This window comes from Durotheca rogersii (assembly GCF_024521655.1).
Source record: "Durotheca rogersii strain YMJ 92031201 chromosome Unknown GGS23scaffold_2, whole genome shotgun sequence".
Taxonomy (NCBI): domain Eukaryota; kingdom Fungi; phylum Ascomycota; class Sordariomycetes; order Xylariales; family Xylariaceae; genus Durotheca; species Durotheca rogersii.
The window spans coordinates 1,193,532-1,215,301 of record NW_026251233.1 but is presented as its reverse complement, the minus strand read 5'-3'; the positions used below and the strand labels follow the sequence as shown (position 1 = coordinate 1,215,301).

The following is a 21,770-nucleotide window of genomic DNA, read 5'->3' as shown; positions in this document are numbered from 1 at the left end:
TTTTTTTTTTGGTTTTTTTTGCCCCGAGATTGACTGGTTTCGTTGGGCTTGTTTTGTGCGTGGCCTGAGGTTACATAATCCGGGTTGTTTTGGGCAAGGAGACACTTAACTGCTCGGCGAGTTAGGAATTGCCTATTTATCTGCCCAGGTTATCTAAAGTTCCAACAATCGAGAGCATACGGTATAGGCCCAGTAAGTCACGTATCATTGACATAGGTACTGATGTTTCAACGTAGAAAGCAAGTCACGACTTTGGGGAAACGGGAAGACGAGTAAGAGGGTAAGCGGACCGAATGCAAACCCTCCATATGCCATCAAGCGATTTCCAGTTTGCACCTATATCTACAGTCTAATACGCTTAGGTGCGCGGTTTATCCGACCTGGATGCAATACAATCTTTCGCTGAGTATTAACCCAGAACCAAGTTGTTGGGCACTGTGGCCTGATTGCATGCTGAAGTAGTGAAGTACAGAGCACCATGTAAGCCAGGATGCAGGCTTGCTTAAGGCATCTCCTCTAGCTATTGAGCGAACACCTCCCTTACATCTACGGTCTAAAGTTATCTCTCTAAAAGAGCCTCTCGAAAGGGATTCCAAATTCTATAAGGACATGCCCACCTATGTAGGTAGGTATACGCCCTGCCGAGCGAGGTTCTCTGCCCGTAGTGACGCCGTAATGCTGCTTACTATATACACCTACCCAAAAACCTCGCTGTAACAAAGGTAAAGGTCCTAAAGCGGCAACGCACGCCGTAGATGTCACGATGGGCTGGCCCTACTCTCGTCGCAATACTTGAGAGACGGGAGATACATTAGATGCCGTAAGTACACCTAAGTACCTACGTGTGAGGCAGGAAACAATTGACCGAAGCCGTTGACGAGCTTGGCCTGTCTCGGTAGCGTATCTGTCGGTGCGTGGGGTTCGCGCTGCTACCAGGTACCTAAGTAAGCAGAAGGTGATAGTCATGAATTACACGTAAGTGCAACACCGCTGCCGTTATAGATACCGTTGTACGCTCGTTTGGCCTGACGAAGCTAGATTTTCTTCATTTCTTCATTTTCTCTCTTTCGTTTTGCTCTCCGTATTCTAGGACCTGGCCCGGTCTTTGCTCCGTCGAAATCTGACTTAGGCACGTGCCCTTCACGCGGGTAGCATGCGATTAGCGAGCACAACGCGGTAATATCGTAGGCACGATTAGCTACAGTTTCAATGCCGAACTAACCCCTCCGCCAAGGTAGAATATTGAGGTTAAAGCCTGGAGCTAGGTATCTCACATCCCTAATTTCCCTGGTTGGTTTGGATACCCCCAAACACAACGAGGTCGGGCCACCAACATGTAAATGAATATATTATCTCCAATACATATATTGAGCGAGAGAAGTACCCGGGGCGTGGTGTACGTGCGCCAAGGGATTAAGTATAAGGATAACCAAGTACCGACATAGTAGCAATGACAAGTGATTGGCGATCCATGCTGGTAAGATGGTATCACCTGGTCTTGAAAAGTTGTTGGAGGCGAGGGTACTAGATGTGTGTGTAATGTAACCGTTGCTGGGAATCCTGACTGGTTCGACTGCTGCAGCTCGGGTCATAGAGGCTATATGTCCACACGCGAACCCCCAAATTGCTAATGGACATAAGTCAACGGTCAAGGAAGAGGGCTAGCTAGCTCAAGACGGTTCGGTCGACCCCGAAAAGGCGGGCGGAACGAGGGGTAGCAGAATAAGAGCAGCAACAATTACTAGTCGATAGCTGGTGGAGTTGACTTGATTGATCGATGGCGGGGGTGGAGAACGCGCCGGCGTGTGGCCCCCCTTGTGAGTTGAATGTAGGTAGGTAGGTATGTATATCACACCTTGAATGCCTGCCGGGCAGGTCATCATCATAGATATACTTGCCTGACTTACACCGCGGTGGTCTCCGGCGGGATCATACCAGCAGACACAGAGGATAGGGACCCGGGGCGATTAAACCGCGAGATGCCTATCAAAATATTGACAGTACCTATATGTGAAGCAATCCCATGCAGCGCCACAGCTAACGACCGCCGATCTCACGTCTCGGCATGTCGGTACGTCGTCTTCTGCCTAGAATCTCGGTCGGTCTAGAATCTCGGTTGGGCACCCCTCTGCTTTTTCAGCCCTAGAATATCGGATGTCCCATCGTGATCTGCGTCGCACATCTAGTTGAAAATCTAAGGAGACTTACTGCTTTGCTATTGATCTGGGCGTTCAATCTTAGTGTCGTCGATCATCCGCTTTCATCCACGGAGGCGGGGATGCAATGCATGCGACAACAAGGGCCACGCCAGCTTCGTCGTCCAAAAGTGCAACCAATTTTAGAGTCTCAAAACATCAATGGCTGAGCCTCATCATGTATCGACGCGATGTCATACGCGCCATAGTAGGGACGTCGTCAGCAGGCATGCAAGGCCTCGGGTGAAGGGAGGCACGCAGAGAGCGTATGAGGACTTAGGGCGGCTATTATGAAATGGTCCAGGAGCCGGCAGATCGCCCGGCCTAGCAGTCTATTTCCCTCGTTGCCCCCGGGACGGGGCGGGTCGACAGGGTGTGTTACATCTAGCAATTGTAAATCCCAGAAAAAGCATGCGCTCACTGCATGTCAGAGCTACACAAACGTTGGATACGATAATGACAAGAGTGCGCACGGCGTATGACGCGAAGACGGCATCCCAGCTTGGCGGTAAGCCGGCTGCGGATCAGGAAAAGAAACGGCCAACTAACAACTGGGCGGTGAATCGAGGGCATAACTCGTCAAAGCCAAAGTCCCGTCGTAAGGCTGCCACGAAGCTATCGCGGAGCCTTCGTAGGTATCGCTGTCGTGTAACGCAAAGGGCAGACTTGCGTCAAGTTGATAATGTCCCAGACGATTCTGATCCAGGCTGAGTCGGGCTGTGGTGTGGCCGTAGAGGTAAGGCCGTAGAGGTAACGTGGGCGCCGTACTGGCACCCCGGAACTTGGGAGCCTACCCCAGACTTTTGCATTCGGGTAGCCACATGAGGAACAAGTATGCAGGGATCATGAGGACCCAGCAAGGAGGGGATTGAAGTACTGGCCCGGGTTTCCCAACTCGAGGGTACGTGTACACACAGTAAGGGTCATAAGGTAACCAGACTCGTTCGAATCCAGACCGATTACGCGAATGTTGGCCCGCCTGTATCGACAAGGGTGCGAGTTTCTCTACATGCCCTGCCCAACGCCTTCGGACTAGACCAGCTTTTGAGTATCCATGATACTCTCTCCCAAACAAGGCCCAAAACAACCGAGGAACGGCCCTCTCTAGCAATCGTCAAGAGTGCTCGGATCTGGCTTTAAACCAGCAATGTGTGTGCCTAGCCTCCAACGGGACAAGGATCTCCCCCACGAAGCCACCTTGGGACCTTGAGATTCCCCCACCTATAAGAGGGGGGAAAAGAACCCACCTGACCTAGAGCTTCGTTTGAACTTAGTCCCATAGTCCCATGATTCTGGGATAATGAGGGAGAGGATTGTTCACGCTAGGTCAACCAGGTTAATCTAACTATCTTAGCCCGCAGGCCATAGCTGTAACCCATTGGTGGCATGGCTGGACGTTTTGCTGAATTGCCCAGGTACCTAGGTATGATGTTGCAACAGCCCACACCAGAGGCGCCTGCGCTGGGTTCCGTAGACGGGTGGCCCGGGAGGAGGGGATGGGATGGGAAAAGACCGGGGCGAGGCAGCGGGGTGAAGCTAGGGAGGAGACCATCCAGCTGCAGGCCAAGAAAGATATAGGTGTTGAGAGGAGCATACATACACACCTCCCGGCCCTTCCATCCTCGCCTAATTCTCATCACGACGACATAGGTACTGAAGCTCTGGAGACACGCAAGCTGCACGTCCGCTCCTCTCTTCTATTTTGCCCGTCCTCGGAGAGGGGGCATGTCTGCGGCAGGCACGGGGCGCAACTCACGCCGGCTTACCGCGGGTATTCTCATGCCGGAACGTGCCATCGTGCTGATCGGACATACTACGTGCCTAGTAGACGCCAACTTGATTCGACGTAAGCGGCATTGGGTCGCGGTACGGCTTGGACAGGAATTGATGCGCGATGCTGGTCCGGCCTAGCGTGCTACCTTGTAACCTGCATCCCGGGGCGCCACAGGGTTAAGGCCCGAGGCCTCGGCACCTAGCACAAAACAATTGGGCGTATTTTCGCCCAGCAAATGTCGGCCATAATAGACGAGGCGCGGAGGCGAACATCTATTGTACGGGGAAGTTGACGATCGCCTAAGCCGACGAGGAGAACGAGGAGCTTCGGGACATCGATCCCGAGACAAGAGACTAGACGCACTTGTCGAGCGCTGACGGACGACGCGTAGCTCCTCAGCGGCGCCGCTGTCCCCCAAATAAAGTGGTGCTCGAGAGCTCGTCTAGTCGGCGGGGATGCCGCGCGGATGGCGTGCGCGAAAGATAACGACTTGGGATCAGGCCCTCGGTGTTACTATTCGTATGCTACCTCGATAGGGGTGGGTAGGCGGTTAGATGTAGATACAAGAGATAGACCAAAACTAGAGGTACCTAAGGTAAATAAAACCCCGGGAATGGTATACCTACCTATGTATAGCGCTGGTGATAGGATGGGTAGGGTGACTACCTAGGGCTGAAGAGGGATCGCCGACGTTTCGGGGTACCTACGGATTACCAGGCAGGCACGGGAGGTACCTAAGGTAGTGCCTACACCCAAGTATAGGAGGTATGTACAGGTTAAGATATCTACCTGAGGCCAGTATGTGTGCGTGGGGGACAGGCCAGGACGGCACTCGCGTTCGGGATCAGGCACGAGAGCGAATCGGAGGTGTGGAAAGGTCGGTCTCGGTCGGCGCAAGCTCGGGTGCTTATGCAGTTGGATACCTATGTCATTGTGCCGATATAAAATGCCCACTTACCTACCTACCTACCTAGGTAGGTCCTTATGCAACAGCTCCTGTCTGAGGTCCTTTTATCCACCCCGTACCCGGCCTCGATCATCACCACTCGCCTAAAACCCCTCCTACGTATAGATCCTCCCCCCCTCCCGAAGCTCTTGCGGGAAGTTCCCTTCTTCTGCTTGCCACGAGAGCCTCCCCTCGGGATCCATTCGCCCCCCTGCAACGACACCGACGTAAGATGACAAGGGATCATTTCAGCTGCGATCTTCATCAGCTAAGAGGCACCTACCGTTCGTGAGATATTGCCTCCCATCCCGAGTATCCGGCGTCCAATATCCATGACATTCCCATTTTGATTAAAGCAGACCGCCATTTTGGCTGCTGCTCGATATACGCAGTCTGCCGTCTTATCCCCCTGCCTTGTGGCATCACGGTGTCCTATCCACGTAGCCCGTGGGAGAAGGAGGTAATAGGAGTAGTGGCCGACTACCTCTGGTGCAGCAAATGGCGCAAGCTAGAGAATAAGGGAAGGAAAAAAAGGGAAAGAGACCAGACGACGGGGAAAATAAGCAGGGCTTCTGCTCTTCCCGCCTCGACATTTACGATGCCTCCCGTCCCGTGTCTCGGATGCGTCTAGACACTTCCCGACATAGGTACCTACGCACTAATATGCCGTGTCTATAACTGCCACCCGTCCGTCATCCTCTGCGAGATGACACCCGTTGGGGGACACATGGAAGCTCGCCCCGACATTTTTCGGCAGCAGACGCCCATCTTGAAATAATCACGAGTTGTTCCAACCCCCTTAGTGATTAAGGGCCGCAAAATGTATCCTTCTCTCGGTGTGGCTGCCTACCACAATGCCAAAAAAAAAGGGCACACAACCCTAGTAAGAGAGGAAGCACCTAGGTACGTATAAGTAACGGCATTGTACGGTCCTCATCTACATGCAAATCATCATATTGCCTCACTAGAAACCGCTGTCGATCACATCCCTAATCTATATAAGCCTAGAGCGAGCTGGCGCCCCGGGCTTCCCTACACCGTCCCCGGTCCCCGACGATGTGGGCTCTACCCCATACATACAGAAAGTACCGCTACTATGAGTTGTGCTTCGGTGAGGCGAGTTTTCATTCGGCCAGCGCCACTCAGTGGTTGATCCACATCAGCTTTACTCGACGCCTCCTAACCCCGAATCACCGATACGCATCACCAGTCCCCATCTACCTGCTAGGGAGGCGAGCGGCCGCGGCGGGCCATGTTCGACGGCCACCGCATATTGGCAGCTAATATGACGAAGTCGTCGATCAACCTGTCACATGAGCCATCCCTGGAATATTTTGTGTCTTACCGGCTATGCAGTCGTCGTACGCCTCCTAGCTTACAGTGTCACAACAGGAGTTTGCGGGTTACACTAGGTAGGTATCTCATGCCCAGCTCGAGACTGGGGCCTATCAGAGTAGAGCCGATAAACTTGTGCGAGTGTACGGCATCTCGAGGGGCAACCTCCGTCAAATAGCTTACCAGTGTGGCGTGAATGTGGGAATTAGGGCAGATCGAACACCAGCCGGTTGGCTGTCTGTGCCACGGGCCGCACCGTCTAGTGTCTCCATAAGACATCTCGTTCATGGGGCAGTGTTCGTCAAACAAATATGTCACGGGTTCTCGGTGTTTTTCACTTAGGGTAAACCTGGAAGTATGTCGTTCGCATCCCTAGACCTTAACGCCTGTCTCCGGATTTCCGACGTAGGGCACGTCTTTAGATCCTATTATCATCTGCACTATGGCAGACACTCGGGTTTCCAACGCTCCCGAGCATATATTGACACCCATTTACAGCCTAGACCGCATTTACGTTGCATGATGAAATAGCAAGGCTAGGCCAAGCTCCCCGGTTCCTCATCATCCATCTAGCGACATGTCATTTCGGTTTGTCAGCCGATGAGGCTGGTTATATGGGTAAGTTCACCAACCGTCTCACCCCCTTCTCTCCCCCCTCCCCCCTTTTCGAGACCCGAAGCTAGACCTATCGGGTCCTCACGAGCCTATAGAATTTGTCTGTCGTACACCTCGGTATGGCATTCCTTTCATCCATGACGCCTGGCCTAATCAATATTTAGCGAGTTTTTGATTCACTCGCTCATATATTTTTAATGAGCCTCCCTGGCCGAGCTCGGCTAAGACGCACAACACTTCGTCATCCAATACAACGATATCCGGGTATGTGGCCATCGGGCTGGCCTTCTGAGACGATCCGCAGAAGGAGGCAAACCCATGTGCCGCGTAGTAAATGGTACGTATACTGAGTCGACTCTCGGGAAGGGGGCCTCGTCAAGCGTTTCGATGAGTTCAGTATCCCTTCCCCTCTCCCGTGCCAGGAAGCTCGTCCACCCGCCAAAATATCCGTCTGGGATACTATGATTTCTCAGTCCGTCGAATCGCGCGGCGTCACGGCGCCCCCCAGTGTGGTACGATGCCGCGGGCCTTGACCGTCGAGAGACCACGACCTCGGCCCCAATGGCTTCGCTAGAAGCTCGTCAGACGAGACCGAAAACTAAGACCTCATGAACAGCGGGGGAAGCAAAGAGTCATAGCCCACATGTCGGGGTAACGGGATGCCTACCAAGCCAGCAGATCTAGCCTAATTCCACCCTTCTGCGTCGTGTTACCGGAAGAGCCATCGCCTTCTGCAGAATCAATGTATGGCGACCACCTACCTGTCGGATGACACTGCAGAAATTGTCACTGCTGTGCCGTTGTTTCTCTGCTACGTTGGCCCACTACGTGTGATGTTTTGTAACAACGTAGAGGTCAACCTGGCTTACTCGTTACCCCCCTTCTGCTTCGAGACCTTCGAGCCGAGGAGGACAGTCGCTCAAAGCCTGGCTCTGGCTCCTACCGAAATTCGCTACCACATTCCCCCCATCAACAGGACAGCCTCTCGTGTAAGAAAAACAACTTCCATATACCACCCTCCCCTGGTGGGTGAAAGCACGTCCCTTCCGTTTGACATCCATCGGGCACGGCACGACCCGTGTCCTCCTGGCTGACGGTGCCTCCCACCGCGAGGAGCGCAGCAGCCCAAGTGCGTAACGACGTGCTTGCCTACCTCCTGCCCACCTGTGCCCCCGACACGCCGCCTTCGCCCAGGCTGTAGCGCCCAAGTCAGAGCTACCTGGCCTCGTCTCCTGGGGGACGCGCAGGGAAAGCACCCTCGTCCGTAGCAGGCCACACCGAGAGAAAGAGATTCACGCAGGCACAGGCAGTGCTAGTATCGCGAGCTGACGCCTTCTGCGTCTATCTACTGGCGCCGCCCGTCCGCGCCTAGGACATAGAGATAGGTAGGTAGGTAAGGAGTAGGACTGCGAGGCGGCCACATACCTACCTAGGCGAGGAACACCCAGTTTGCTATCTTTGGAAAGCCCTGGGGGTACGCGCCTTTGCACAACCCGCACGCCGTCGTCCGTAACCACATCTGCCCGCTGTGGGCGGTGCCCTCTGGCGATCCGCGAGAACCCCGACGCGACGCGCGGCGGACGGCGCCTACGCCGGATGTACCTAAGCGCGCGAGTCGGCGTCTGGGACGCGGGCGGGCGGGCGGACGTATTTCCGCACCGTACGCTCGCCTCGACCCTGGCCGGCTAAGGAACCCGCCGGCGACGTCTCCGTCCGTGGCTAACGCTAGCACCAGTCTTCCAGACCCCCTGTCCTCCGCCGCCTCCTCGCTCCCGTCTCCCGCCGCTACCCTCTATACCTACCTACCTACCTACCTACCTACCTACCTACCACCGCCCCGCTCCTCACCACCCTCTCCATCCTCCCTTCCCTGATAATCCCGTATCCATTCCTCTCGCCCACTCCTGCCCAGTCCAGTAACCCGTCCCGCCGACTACCCCCCCTTTCCCCCCTCCTCCTCCTCTTCGCAGATCTCCCCCCGCGCTATTATAAAATGTACCTACCCTCGGTAGACACCCGGCAGATGCGAGACGCGTACACAAGTGGGTAGGTAGGTAGCTCGCGCCTGTGTCTACCTAAGATACCTAAGGTGTCTGCCTACCTGCTACCTGGCACGAGATGGCGTAGACACTTATAGATAGTAGGTAGGTAGTCCCGGCGCCCCGGCTCACATACAAAGCCGTGTCCCAGCCGGCGTCGATGGCGTGTAGCAAGAGGAAGGGGAATGGAGGAGGGGGAGGGGGGGGGGGGGGGGAAAGGGAGACGGACCGGCCGGGGCCGGGACGAGGATGTTACATGTTGAGTGAGGAGACACCTATGTCGAGAAGAAGGTAGCACGGGATACTCTACGATAGCATTAACGCGCTAGCTAGGACATATATACTCATGTATACACACACACTTCACTACCAGATAGCACGGAAAGAGGAGGCCGAGAGTTGAAATGTCCAGTACAAGGGGCTAACGGTACGGCGGATCGATTTTAAATTCTCATTCATCATTGACCTAAACCGCGACTCTTACTCGTTTGGTAAGCACGATTGGATATGCCATAGACTCCAGTTCCCATGCGCGTGAAAAGTCAACACCACCTGCCGGACCCCACTTTTCGTTGCCCCTTGTGTTTTTACCAGACCATTTTTTAATGACCAGCTAGAGCCTGGGCGCGGCGACGGTCGCGCTCCTCGGCGATAGTCAGCTTGACACCCTTGCCCTTGGGCAGGGAGATCCAGGGCTTGTCGGAGCCGATGACGAAGACGTTGTTCTCGCGGGTAGCGAAGGTGTTGTCGATGGCGTCCTTGATGTGGACGATGTTGAAACCGCCATCGTGGCGCTCGCGGTGGGTGATGACGCCGACACGACCCATGTTACGGCCGCCAGTGGCCATGGCGATCGCGCCGGTGTCGAACTTGATGAACTCGGTGATCTTGCCGGTGGCCAGGTTGATCTTGACGGTGTCGTTGACCTTGATCAGGGGGTCAGGGTAGCGGATGCTGCGAAGGGGGGAAAAAGAAAACGCCGGGTTAGCACCACGCAGGGAGTTCGGGGAAAACATACCAGCCATCGGTCAAAGCTCGATCTTCTTTCTCACGGGGGTAGCGAGGGTGGTCTCAACCAAAGCTTGATCCAACGGCTGAATGATGTCTGACAGAACTTACGTTCTCGCATCGTGCGTGACCAAGAATGGGACTCCGCCCCTGCCGAGCTGCACCCTCTTGACCTTGCCGAGCTTGTACTCGGCCTCCTCGCTCTGGATGCGGTGGATGGTGTACCGGCCCTTGGTGTCGTAGACGAGGCGGAAGTGCTCGCCCGTCTTCTCGATGGAGATGACGTCCATAAAGCCGGCGGGGTAGGTCATGTCGGTCCGGACCTTGCCGTCGACCTTGATCAGGCGCTGCATGACGATGGCCCGGGTCTCGCGGTAGTTGAGCGCGTACTTCAGACGGTTGCGGAGGAACACAATGAGCGGCAGGCACTCTCGCTGCTTGTGCGGACCGGCCGACGGCTTGGGCGCGTACGTGCCCGAGAGCTTGTCGAGAAGCCAGTGCGAAGGGGCGCTCAGGCGCTTCTGGTGCTTCCTCCTGCGAGCGGAGCCGTCATGTTAGCAGATGGCCAACGCGGAAGATCAACCGGTTCCAGCAGTGAGGATGGGTTTCGCTCTGGCCGGGGAAGATGCTCATATGCGGACGGAAAGAGCGTGGGAATGGTAATAGTGACTCTGATAGCCGATGTGACTTACGGTCCTCTGCCCATCTTGCCTGGTCAATTGACGGATGTTTGGGGGTATCGGGAGAGTGGCAGACGGAATTGGATGCGGGTGGGTGTAGATGTGTCGAGGGTTGGTGAGGCGTCTGCGTCTCCGTTCTAAGGAAAAGTTCAACATTCAAAATTTCGAAGCGAAGCTGCGCGCGGGCTCGTGCCCTAGTGTAAAGTGGTCTGTGCACGGAATCCCCCCCAAGCCTTCGACGGTACGTACTGAAGACCCCTCATCTTGTTCTCAAGGTTGGGTTAGGTAATCTGTATGTTGCCGATACTACGTATGTACATCAAGTACTGTATAGGTACCTATATCGCGCACATCTACCTAAGGAGGTAGGTATACAACCGATACCCCGATACCGATATCAGATCCATTACCTAACCCAACCCAACCTAACCCGTAGACCGGAGATGTGCACGTCCAAGAAGAGGAGGTAGGCTTCACTTAGAAATGCGCAAATGGCAGCCCCCGTATTTTGCCAAAGGAAATGAGTACATACCTGGCAGATGATTGGCTGGGTCTAGATTTATTCTCCGTCTATCGTCGGTAGAGATCCGACGCCATACAATATAGGTAGTGGATGGGGAAAGGGGGGCTCTTCCTTAACCGTGTATAACATCCTACGTCGATATACCCGCCTTTGGACAGGGTGAGAGGCGTGAAATGGAGGAAAATATGGACATAGATGTGTCGCGCTATATATGACGAATAGTTGATGAGACGCCTCCCTACTAAGCTCTCTCTACATGTTGGAAATTATACACGCTGAGCCAAGAGCTACTATACGCTTACGACCCCCCCCTTCGCCCCCATATAGCTTCGATATATCCAACTTCTTATATCTTATAGCTTATGTATAACTAGGCAACAGCTCCCTTCGCCTCATCTATCGTATGCCTCATACACCTGGCGCTGTCCTGATCTACTATCTCTCATGCATATATTCCCTTAATTCACTCGCATCTTCGCCCAGTAGCTAACACACACACATACACACACATGTCCACGAGGTAATGACAGGAACTCCGCTCCGAGCGGAGAATGATACCGTGTAGAATTAGCCTTCTTTCCTCCAAGGTCATCCGGCCAAACCCTAGCGACTGCCTGTCGTGGAAACCAACTCCCCCTTCCACGTGCCTCGGCGGGTTCTACCGTGGTCTATCTGCACGCCTGTGCCTAGTAGTGCAGGGCGCTATAATCTCAGTCAGACCTACGGCATGGTCACGAGAATTCCTTCGCCATATCCATGCCAGGGCAAGAATTCGTAGGTCCGGGCACGGCTTATATCTAGCATGATTCCCCAGCCAAGTGGAGCGAATCTTCATCCCAGACCGCGCTTATCCGACGGCGCGTCGGTCGCCACCTGCGTATCGTCCAGAAGGAGCCGCGATATGTCCATCTCTCCCATGCCAGTCGCCGCGAATCCCGTGCCGGGCCCCTCGCTCCAGTAAAAGTTGGCGTGCGGCGGCTGAGAAGCCTCGCCGAGCTCCGCGCTATGATTGGAAGACAACGGCCACCTTGGGATGTCTTCCTTCGAGTTGGTCCGGTTTAGCTGGGGCTCCAGCAGAGCTGACTTCGAAACGTGCAGCGAGTTTTCGATAGCCATGTTGACCGAGGGCTCCAAGAGGCTGTTGCCCCGGCCCGGCTCCCGGACCTGCATCGTCGTCTTCTCGGTACCCGAGAACTTCTCGGGATACTTATTCCGTAGCCGGTCGCGCAGGTCCGTCGGTTGCCTGCTGGATAGGTTGAACCTAGGATCCCTCTGGATCTTAGTCCATTGCGGGCCATACAGCTCGAACCCCTCCAGTATCTCCCTGTCATCCTGCTCGGAGAACGGGCGTCGCTCCCTCCGATGCGACTTCTTGAATGGTCCCTTGATCCCCAGCTCGGCCAGGTCTTCCAATTTTTTGCGGTGGGCTCGACTCTTGCGCTGTCTCGGCGCAGGGGTAGGATCGGATTCGTTCTGGCCCGACTGGGTCTGCTCAGCCTCGGCCTCCTCCTCGGTCTCGTTGAGTATATTTTCCGACATGAGACCTTTCTTCGGTTTCCCCCTGGTCCTCACCGTCGGCCTCTTGGCCCCGAATATGTCATTCTTGGCAGTCGAGCTGGCACGGAGCTCCTCGGGACAGCAGGTACGAAATCTGTCCTTCAGGTCCCCGGCCGTCCGATCGTTAAACGTATACTCGGGGTCTTCCAAAATATCGGTCCATCTTCCGACGCCGTGTCTGCTTACGCCAAGCAGGAGATGGTTCGTCTCGTCCTCGGACCACTTCCGCCGAGGCTTCGCTGCTCGTCGTTTGATCTTACCCGTGGGGGTCCGCTCGGAATCGAGCGGAGGGCTTGGATTGGGCTTGTCGTCTACGGCTTCGGATATCTCGGTCGGCTTTGCGATGCTTAGGGATTGCGGAGGCTCGGAATGCGGGCGGTCGTCAAAGGACGCTGAGGAGATCGGCGGGAACAAGGCGGCCTCGAACGGAGGTTCGAGTAGCCCTACGATGATGGGAGGGAACATGTGCTGCTGCGTAGCAGCCTTCTGCTTCTTCAGTGGCTGGGGCAGCTGCACGAAATCCTCCTTCACGGGTCGCCTCTTCTTCGTTCCGGAATCCTCGGCGTTATCGGGGGTGTCATCTAGGATCATGCGCAGGTCCTGAGACGAGATGTGGCTTAGCAACGTTCGATCTGACGGGTACCCAGCGTCGTTTCTCAAGGCCGAATTCGGAGTAGAGACCTCGTCTACGGCGGAATACAGGGAGGGCACAGGCTGCGAGACCAATTGGCCCGAGGTCGGCGCCACATCCGGGACATCGGATCTCTGGCTGGTACCGGGGTCGATGGGGAGGAAACGGCCGGGCGTCTGGGGGAGCGGAAGGACTTTGATGGGCGGGAGTTCAGCACGGTGCGGCCGTGGCGTAGCAGCCGACTCGTTCAGCAGATGAATCAGTCGCGGCTCGATGGTGGCCATCGTGAGTCGATGGAAGCATACAGGAGCAGAGCATTGGGAGAGAGAGAAGGGTCCGGACGGACTCTCTGGTGGCAACGACGGCGGGGGGGCGAGGAGGTCGCGCAGAAGCAAACGGGCGATAGGAGAGAGGAGCCGGGACCTGGTCGAGGACTCGAGGGTCCAGAGAGGGAGGCTGGGGAAAAAAAGAGGAACAAAAAACAAGGGCACGCAAGACAGCGGAGGCACTCCAACCTGACTTAGGAGAAATGCCAGGAGAAATGAATACAAGGCGGCACGACGACAGGTAGGGTTGTCCACACGTTCGTGTCGCCGCATCCGTCCGTCCGTACGTCTGTGTCCGCGTGTTCCGTCCACCTTGTCTGTGCGGGAAGAGGTGGATTGGGAGGGTTCTGCAAGTCTCCGGGGTGGTAGTGCGAGGTGGAGGGAGAGGAGGAATATCCCGTTACGCCACCACGCGACGGGGTCTACTCGGATCAGCAGTCAGCAGTCAGCAACGGCCCAGGGGAGAAAAACAAGAAGAAGAGCAAGCCCGCCGACCGGAACTTGCTGGAATCGATCTCTGCTCCACCCACTCCTAGCGTGTGCCTACGTATGCAGATAGGTATGTAGACAGGCGGGCAGGTTGTGCGAGATAGGGGCAGAGAGAAGTTGGTGTGGAGGGAGAAAACGCGGGAGGAGAGAGAGGGAGATGTCAGAGGGAAGAGAGGGAGAGAGAAAAAAGCAAGATATAGGAAAGAGGCGAGATGTGAGCTCGTCGCAACGGGCATGCAAGTGATAGGAATGGGTATGGGACTGGGTAATATGGGACTGGTGTTAGCGCGGATTGGTCGCGCCTCGAAATATTGCTAGCGGCGCTGGAGGGGAATTTGCGCGCAACAGCTTCACGTGGAGACGGACAGGACGCCTCGCCATGCGTAGGTGCGACTGAGACCGGTAGCTACGCCCATGCATCCGCGCGTGCACATGGTGCGGGATGGTGTAGGAGGTCTGAGTTGGGATTGCGGTTATGGGGTAAGGGAGTGGTGGTGGTGGTGGTGGTGGACGGAGGGCGAGTTGCGTGTGTGGGATAGAGTAAAAGAGGTCAGATAGGAGGCGAGACGGGAGAGATGGGAGGCAGCTAAGGCGGTGGTAAGCGAGCGGCCACGGGAGAGGAGAGGAGAGGAAAGTTACCTACGGACAACTGAAGGCTTAGCAACCCACATCATCTACCTTAGGTAGGTTACCTTACCTACCTCTAGGTACCGCTCTGCAGGTACCTAACCCTAACTGACCTCCCTACCTCCCCTCCCTCTACCGGCTTACCTCTACCGGCCTACGCGACCCAGGCAGGTAGGTTCAGAGGTCTTCGGAAGAGCATTTTCACTTCACGCCCACCGTCAGACGTGTGCGAGGGCGTCGACGAGACGCGGTGCCTACCGGCCGGGCTACGCTGGGCGCGCGGTGCGTCTTACCTACCTACATCTTACGTAGGCTGCCCCAGCCAAGACCGGGGAGTAGACGTAGGTAGAGGCAGGCAGACACCGATCAGGGCAGACGGCAGATCAGAGCGAGATCAGAGCAGACACAAAGCCCGTCGTCGGCCTCGTCGGGGGTGGAGCTATCATTCGAGGTCGAGGCAGGTATGCATAGACAGAGCATCGCCCGGCATGTGCATGACACACCAAGGTGGCATGTTGGCTGCTGGTAATATGTGCGTATGGGTGCGTGGAGCGCAGAGCCATCGGACGGGCCTGTCAGGTAGGCTCGCCTCCAATACTCATACATGGCCGATACCTGCTCGGGCCTGGGCACGTACCTACATGCTGCGGCCGTCGTACGCCATCGCCATCGCCATCGCCAAATGGGCTTCGGGCGGCGCCGGACTTAGCCAGGGGGTCGTTTATCAGTGACGCGATGTGATCTTCGGAGACTGGGTCGACCTGGACCGGGGACTAGGCCGAGCAAGACGTGTGCGTATCCAGTGGGTTTACTGCTGCGGAAGCGGGAGAGAGAGGAAAGGGGGGGAGAGAACCATAAGGGGAGAACGGGGGGACGCGGTCGCACCAGAGATAAGGCATCTCGACGAGGCGGGCATCCGTCACTCAATCAATTATCCCTCCCTCTCTTCTCGCCCGGCAAAATGCCAAGCTCGCGGCTCATCCTGCGAAACCGCAATTACCGTACTGACTGCATCGCGGTTCTCTACGTAGCATCTGCTGCCATGTAGGTGGGTAGGGAGGTCGGTGCCAATACATACTCCCTGTATGCACCTCGAACGATAATGCGGCACTGATGTGGCCCTTTCGTCGTTGACTGGCCTGGCCTATCTTGGATTTCCCGTCCCCCACAGACGAAAACAAGAGGATGGTCAGCTCGCGGAGGCCTTCGCTTCGACGTCCAAAGCGACGTAAGAGGCAAAACATATACCTATACATGCCTATATCTACCGATCTATCTATATCTATATATTCACCTATGTACGCCTACATATGTATACATGCATACGCGGCCATCCTCGGGCGTATATGTAGAGGTCCGGCCGCGGCGAAGGAAGCCCCTCCACTTCCCCTCCCCCCCCCTCTTACAATGCACGGAGATACCTACCTACTTACCGCCCGACCGACCGGCGCGACCTGCCTTCGTTGCTAGCAAGGTGGCCCGGCAGAAAAGCCTCGGCGGAGATCACTTTGTAGGGGCCAGGGCCGACGGGTAGACTCGTGGCCTCGTATTGATGGCTCGTAAGCTCCGGAATCACACGGTAACCGGCGAGGGGCGCCTGTATAATCTTATAATCGGCCGCGGCCAACTAGGACCAGCAGCTCTCGTATCCCTCGTTCCGCCGACCGAGGAGCCAGCCAGAACTGCGCGGCTCGACGGGGGCTTGAGCCCGTCTAGCCCGGTACCAACCCGAAGAGAAGAGGGGATGGAGACAGGTAGCTGTTGATAGATAGGGAGTCCCGGCTACGATGCTCACGCCTACATGACGTTCTTTTTTTTCCTTTTGGTGGTGGCGTCGCTCGCTGATGGGGGGAATGGATTTGTAATGTGATAGGTGTGGTAACCCACGTTTCGCCTTTGGGGGGGCTGCTCGAGTCACCGAATCATGGTGGGAAGAAGCAATTTTATCTGATGGCAATTCTCGAGATGCAACAACAATCGCACGAAGCCAATCATGCATATTTTTGGAAATCTCGCCTTTCCCCTCTCTTCGCCCCCTCCCCCCTCTCGTTCCCCCCTTTTCTCTGCTCGCTCTTTTTGGCTTCTGCTCGGGGTCGCGGGAGGAGGAGTACGAGAATATACGCAACGCCGTCGTACATCCATTGCATATATCGAGCATTATGTCGTAGCATGGGGGCGACCAGTCTGCGGGCAATGCTACCTTGCCTGTCAGTCGAGCAGGCAGGGTGTACGTAGCTCGGCTCGGCTTGCTTGCGGCTCACACCGTTGCAATGCAATATACGGTATGCAAGGAAAAGAGGAATGAAGCTTTTCCGCAATTTAGGAATTTGTGTAGAAGTCGGACATTTTTGCGACGTAGTGTTCCAGTCGGGTGCGGATGCCCAGACAGGCAAATGAGATTATGCATGTACGTAGGTTAGCGGTGGGTGGGGTGGGAGAGGGTAGCAAGGTTGGCAAGTTACATATATGTATGTAGGCAGGTAGTACATGTGTGTACCGGCATACCACCTGGCCACCACGCAACCGACCGGCCAATCACGAGAACCAGAACTCCATGACTCCAGCCACTCAGACTTCAGCATCCACCCTCGTGCATATTCCTATCCGTCGCCCAATCTACTAATATGCAGTAACCGGTACCTCTACCAAACTCGATATCGCAACGTCGGCCGGCCTAGGACCGGAGGAACACGAGGTCCTCATCTCCATATCCATACATACTTTCCGCCCTTCCGCCCTCCCTCCGTGACATACCTAGGTATAGGTAATATAGCTACCACCTACGTGTGTATGTGTGATGCATAGGCGTCTGCGTGACCCCCTCCGTTAGTTAGCTACCTAGCTTCTAACCTAATCCCCGCTCCCGCTCCCCCCCCTCCCCCCCCCCCTCCGCGCGCCATGGCCTCGCAGCTCCCGGCTTTCCCCCGCGCCGTCTTCACCGTCCTCGAGCCCGTCTCCCTCGTCGGCGGCTTCTTGGGGCCCTTTGTCGACGCCGACTGGTTCGTCGCCTCCCAGCTCCCCGTCGCCGCCCCTGGCTACGACGACAACGCCCGTCTCGTCGCTCTGCAGCTAGGCAACGCCTACGGCCTACTCTTCCTGCTCGGCGTCGCCGTGCTCTACACCACCACCGAGCTCAGAGTCGTCCGGAACTACCTCGTCGCCCTATGGTGAGTTGTTCTTTAACCCCCCTCATATCAGTGCGCGAATGTTCCGGTGCCTACTTCCAGGGAGTTAGTCTTCTCATACCTATGCATATATTCCCCTCCATATGTATACAACCAGCATGGTATCCATATCCGAGCTCCCATCACACTCAACCCAAACTCAACTCCGTATACCTACATGTACATACGCATGTGCATGAATTGCCTGTAACTATACAAATCGCACCTACTAACCTTCCTCTCCCGGTATGCGTCGGGGAAAACGATATAGGATCGCGGACATCAGCCACGTTGGTGTGACCTGTTGGACGCTCGGGTATGAGAGGGCCGTCGATGTCGGCTCCTGGAACGCCGTGACCTGGGGCAACGTCGGCTTTACGGTGAGCGGGCTTCGCTTCTGCCTTCTTCCGCCTGCCCGTCCTCCTTGCCCCCTTTTCGTCCCTGTGACAAAGACATATCGTCGTCGTCGTCCCGTTCGGGCTAAGCAGCCGATGCTAACGAGGTGGTATCGCCACCACCCCTGGCATATAGACCTTCCTCTGCCTCACTAGAACCGCCTATCTCCTCGGTCTCTTCGGTCCGGATCGCCAACAGGCCCCTCCCGCGACCAAAAAGAAGGCGTAAGAGAAAAAAGTAAAGAAAAGAGGTACCTCGACGGCCTTATAGGCCTCAGAGACGTTCTATATTACAGTAGGGTCATGCGGGCGGGGAGGTGGAGGGGAGCTGTGAAAAAAAAACCACGTTTCAATCTACACGAGGCTGGCAGAAGCACACTTGAAAAAATCCATTTAGTTTTTGTACAGATAACACCAGCCTCTAATCCCTCGGCGTGTAGTAGTGAGAGATGGCCCGGTCTGCAATTACGACGCCCACCCTTGATTATAACCTTCGAATCCTCAAACCCCTGCAGCGATGCCGTACCGATATCCTCTTTTACCCCTTTCATCAGATGGGAGATAGCCACAATGTGGGGCCAGACACGAATCGTACCGATCGACGACTCATTCGCCTCTGGGCCGTTTAGCGCCGTGGGGATTTTGCCAGTCGGACTGCTGATTTCCGCCAAAGAAGGCGGGGTTGAAGTGCGGCGGCTGCTGGAAGCCCATCATAGGCATTCCCATCGCGCCCATTCCTCCCATCATGCCGTTGCCCATAGCTTGACCCATGTTAGCATTCATTCCAGGGTTCATGCCGCCCCGACCGCCACGCATCGCTCCTCCGCGCATACCTCCGCCCATGCCTCCGGGCATCATGCCGCCACGGAAACCAAAGTTCCCGCCTCCACCGCCGCCACCGCCTCCCATGTTGTTAAAGCCAAAGTTCCCACCGCCCATGTTATTATTGAACCCACTGGGCACGTTGCCGTGAAAGCCTCCTCCTCCCATGTTGCCCGAGAAGTTGCGGTTAAAGCCTCCGCGGGGTCCGTTGAAACCGCCGCGACCTCTGAAGTTTCCGCGGTCGTTGTAGCCTCCCATGTTGGAGCCGCCTCGGTTCGCTGCATCTTTATTCGCTCGGGCTGGCGCGTCCTTGGGTAGGGTCTTGAATGGATTGGTGGTAGGTGAGGAGTAGATAACCGTCACTTTCTTGCCACCTGGTTGAGTCGACTCGGTCGCGATCGCCTCTACTTGGCGTTTGGCGGCGGTGGCCGCCTGTTGAGAGGTAAATTCCACGTAGGCTTGGCTGCGAGGAACGCGTTAGTGGGGCAAGGGCCTATCTACCGGATTTGAACCTCGCTCGGGAATTTGATGCCACATACCCTTTGCTCTTCCCGTTGACCTTGTGTTCACTAAACGTAATGTCTTTCAACTCCTCCTCGCACGAGGCCCGTCGGATCCATCCCCGGATGTGATCATCTGTAGTCCACCATTGCAATTCCGAGAGGAGCAGAGCAGTTGTGGCGCCAGGGTCGATAGGTCGGTCATCGGACCCTTCCTTGCGCTTGACGCCTTGTTGATATGACTGGGAGGGGGCTGAGTTGCCGCTGTTATGGACCTCCATGTTATTTTGGTCGCTGGCGTTATAGTCGTCGTTGTTGTTATTGTTGTTGAAGTGAGTGGTCGAATCCGGGTTGTTGGATCCGTTGGCAATTGTTATCGACGAGTTGTTCTCGTACGCCTGAGCATTCGAGTCCTCGGCCTTCGACTCTTCGGTCTCGGCATTCACGTCACCGTAGACATCGATCTCGAAATCTTCGTCGGCCATCTTGGAGGAGCTGACGGAGATCACAAGGGGGCCAAGGGGACTAGGATAGAAGAAGGGTGCGTTGGGATCTGCAAAGTGAGGATGTATTCAGAGTAGATACAGAAGGTGCCTGTGGTCTTCCACTCCATGTTATCAGTCAATGAGAAATACATGCTGGCGGGCCCTCGACCGGGAAGAGGAAAGGAATGAAGTTTAGAAGTCGAAAAGGAGAACAGAACAGGAGGAAAAGAAAAATTCTCACAAGTATCGTACGTACACTCCGCCGAAATCCTCTTGGCGATGCTGCTAGACGTTCCCCAGTCTTGACGAACTTAAGCCCAGTAGTAACCCCTGTTCTGAGAGATGGGTGATGATCTTCAACAAATAGAGATATCAAAGACGAAGCTCTGTGCTTGCAATCTTCGGCGCTCTGCCTCGAATCGTCCGTACGTGGGGCGAGTGCCTCTCTTTCCCAAATCGAAGGTGAAACCAAGCTGGGTTGACGGAGACGAGGACGAGGACGATGATAGGATTGGTAAGAGTAGAGAGCACAGACAGCTCTGACGTCCGAAGAGAACCAGAAAGATGCAGAGTGAGTGGAACGATCCCCAGCTCCCAGTCCGTCAATCAGTCAATCAATAAATCTCCTGCTGCGACGTGCGTGTGGGTTAGTAGGATGGGCGCCCCTAAATTTCCTCCTCCTCGGGGGTGGCTGCAGGCGGGATCCGGTTGCGTTTGCTCTCCGGCACGACGGTCGAACTCGAGTTGGCAGAAGGGAAGCAAAACCGGGTGGATCCGACAGCTGGCCGATGAGAGAGAGAGAGGGTGAGAGGAAGCGTAAAATGGTAAAAAGTAAGGGAGGGAGAGAGATCGATCGAGAGAAATCAAGGGGGTAGACTCGACGCGTCGTAAGCGGCCCAAGGCTGGAGCACTACGTAGGGGTGCGCATAGTCGACGGAAAAGCAGGGAACGGGAAAGAAGAGTAGTAGGAGAGAGAGACGCGAGGGTTGTGCGTAGGAGCTGACCGATTCGTCGACGACGGACAGCGATGAACACGGCGACGTTGGCGATGAGAACGGAGGTTGGTGTTGAGGATGGAGCAGGGAGGTGGGTTTCGAAGGAGGTTGAGCGTATGCAAGATCGCGGGAAAGGAGTTCGAAGCTCAAGGGTTACTAAGAGACGGTGGCAGAAATCGCCGACGAGGGAAAAAAGTTCAAGGGTAGGCTAGGTGAACGGCAGCCGGTTGATGGGAAGGCACCACCGAGGTGGCGCTACGTAGTAGAGTGGTTGGAGCTCTGAGCGTGGAAGGGGCGCCGGGTCCACTTATTATGAGCCGGTCTTTCTTGTTGTCTCTCTGGGGGACGAAATGTGCTGCTGCTGCCAAAAATGCGGATGAGGCTGATAGGCTGGATTGGAGACCCGCTGGGTAATGTGGGGCCGTCTAGAGCTAAAAACCGGTACGTATCCCATGCCGTGGTTAAATTACTGGTCACCTCTAGCCCAATAGGGCAGCATATTCCAACCCCCTTGGGTTTAGCTTGTGCTTGGGCCAGACTCCCTTGGCTGGGTTCCGCGCTCCTGCCCCGGAATCCCTCTGTACGTGTATACATATAGATACTACGTACCTAGGTACGTACCGAGCCCGGTGCAGGAGACAGGTAAGCACCTGAGGTGTAGACG

At 55.6% G+C, this 21,770-nt stretch overlaps 4 protein-coding genes across 4 annotated transcripts; 1 reads left to right on the top strand and 3 right to left on the bottom strand.

Annotated features, from left to right (window-relative positions):
- Positions 1–9,199: 9,199 nt before the first annotated feature.
- GGS23DRAFT_548330 (ribosomal family S4e-domain-containing protein) lies at positions 9,200–10,798 on the bottom strand. The gene is made up of 3 exons (XM_051515141.1): positions 10,605–10,798; positions 10,024–10,446; positions 9,200–9,858 (listed from the first exon to the last, which is right to left on the bottom strand). The coding sequence occupies exons 1-3, from the start codon at positions 10,616–10,618 to the stop codon at positions 9,507–9,509; spliced, it is 789 nt and encodes a 262-aa protein (XP_051376129.1). The 5' UTR covers positions 10,619–10,798; the 3' UTR covers positions 9,200–9,506.
- A 1,135-nt stretch (positions 10,799–11,933) lies between these two features.
- On the bottom strand, positions 11,934–15,012 carry GGS23DRAFT_176996 (uncharacterized protein). Its single transcript, XM_051511598.1, has 2 exons — positions 14,762–15,012; positions 11,934–14,051 (listed from the first exon to the last, which is right to left on the bottom strand). Exons 1-2 carry the CDS (start codon positions 14,790–14,792, stop codon positions 11,947–11,949), a joined length of 2,136 nt encoding a protein of 711 aa, XP_051376128.1. The 5' UTR covers positions 14,793–15,012; the 3' UTR covers positions 11,934–11,946.
- Positions 15,013–17,643: 2,631 nt separating this feature from the next.
- Positions 17,644–18,533, top strand: GGS23DRAFT_592731 (uncharacterized protein; the record flags this gene model as incomplete). The annotated part of the gene is made up of 3 exons (XM_051517922.1): positions 17,644–17,912; positions 18,181–18,289; positions 18,441–18,533. The coding sequence occupies 3 exons, from the start codon at positions 17,644–17,646 to the stop codon at positions 18,531–18,533; spliced, it is 471 nt and encodes a 156-aa protein (XP_051376127.1).
- Positions 18,534–18,685: 152 nt separating this feature from the next.
- Positions 18,686–20,362, bottom strand: GGS23DRAFT_176836 (uncharacterized protein). Its single transcript, XM_051511597.1, has 2 exons — positions 19,666–20,362; positions 18,686–19,589 (listed from the first exon to the last, which is right to left on the bottom strand). The coding sequence occupies exons 1-2, from the start codon at positions 20,109–20,111 to the stop codon at positions 18,911–18,913; spliced, it is 1,125 nt and encodes a 374-aa protein (XP_051376126.1). The 5' UTR covers positions 20,112–20,362; the 3' UTR covers positions 18,686–18,910.
- Positions 20,363–21,770: the final 1,408 nt, after the last annotated feature.

What these genes read in the sequence shown, in the direction of transcription:
- GGS23DRAFT_548330 (XM_051515141.1), bottom strand. An exon ending in GTCACGCACGATGCGAGAAC is followed by an intron (nt 9,859 to 10,023) that starts GTAAGTTCTGTC and finishes CCCCCTTCGCAG; the next exon opens with CATCCGCTACCCTGACCCCC.
- GGS23DRAFT_176996 (XM_051511598.1), bottom strand. Translation starts at nt 14,792, where the DNA reads ATGATGTGGGTTGCTAAGCCTTCAGTTGTCC. An exon ending in TGCTAAGCCTTCAGTTGTCC is followed by an intron (nt 14,052 to 14,761) that starts GTAGGTAACTTT and finishes TGATCCGAGTAG; the next exon opens with ACCCCGTCGCGTGGTGGCGT.
- GGS23DRAFT_176836 (XM_051511597.1), bottom strand. Translation starts at nt 20,111, where the DNA reads ATGGCCGACGAAGATTTCGAGATCGATGTCTACGGTGACGTGAATGCC. An exon ending in GTCAACGGGAAGAGCAAAGG is followed by an intron (nt 19,590 to 19,665) that starts GTATGTGGCATC and finishes CGTTCCTCGCAG; the next exon opens with CCAAGCCTACGTGGAATTTA.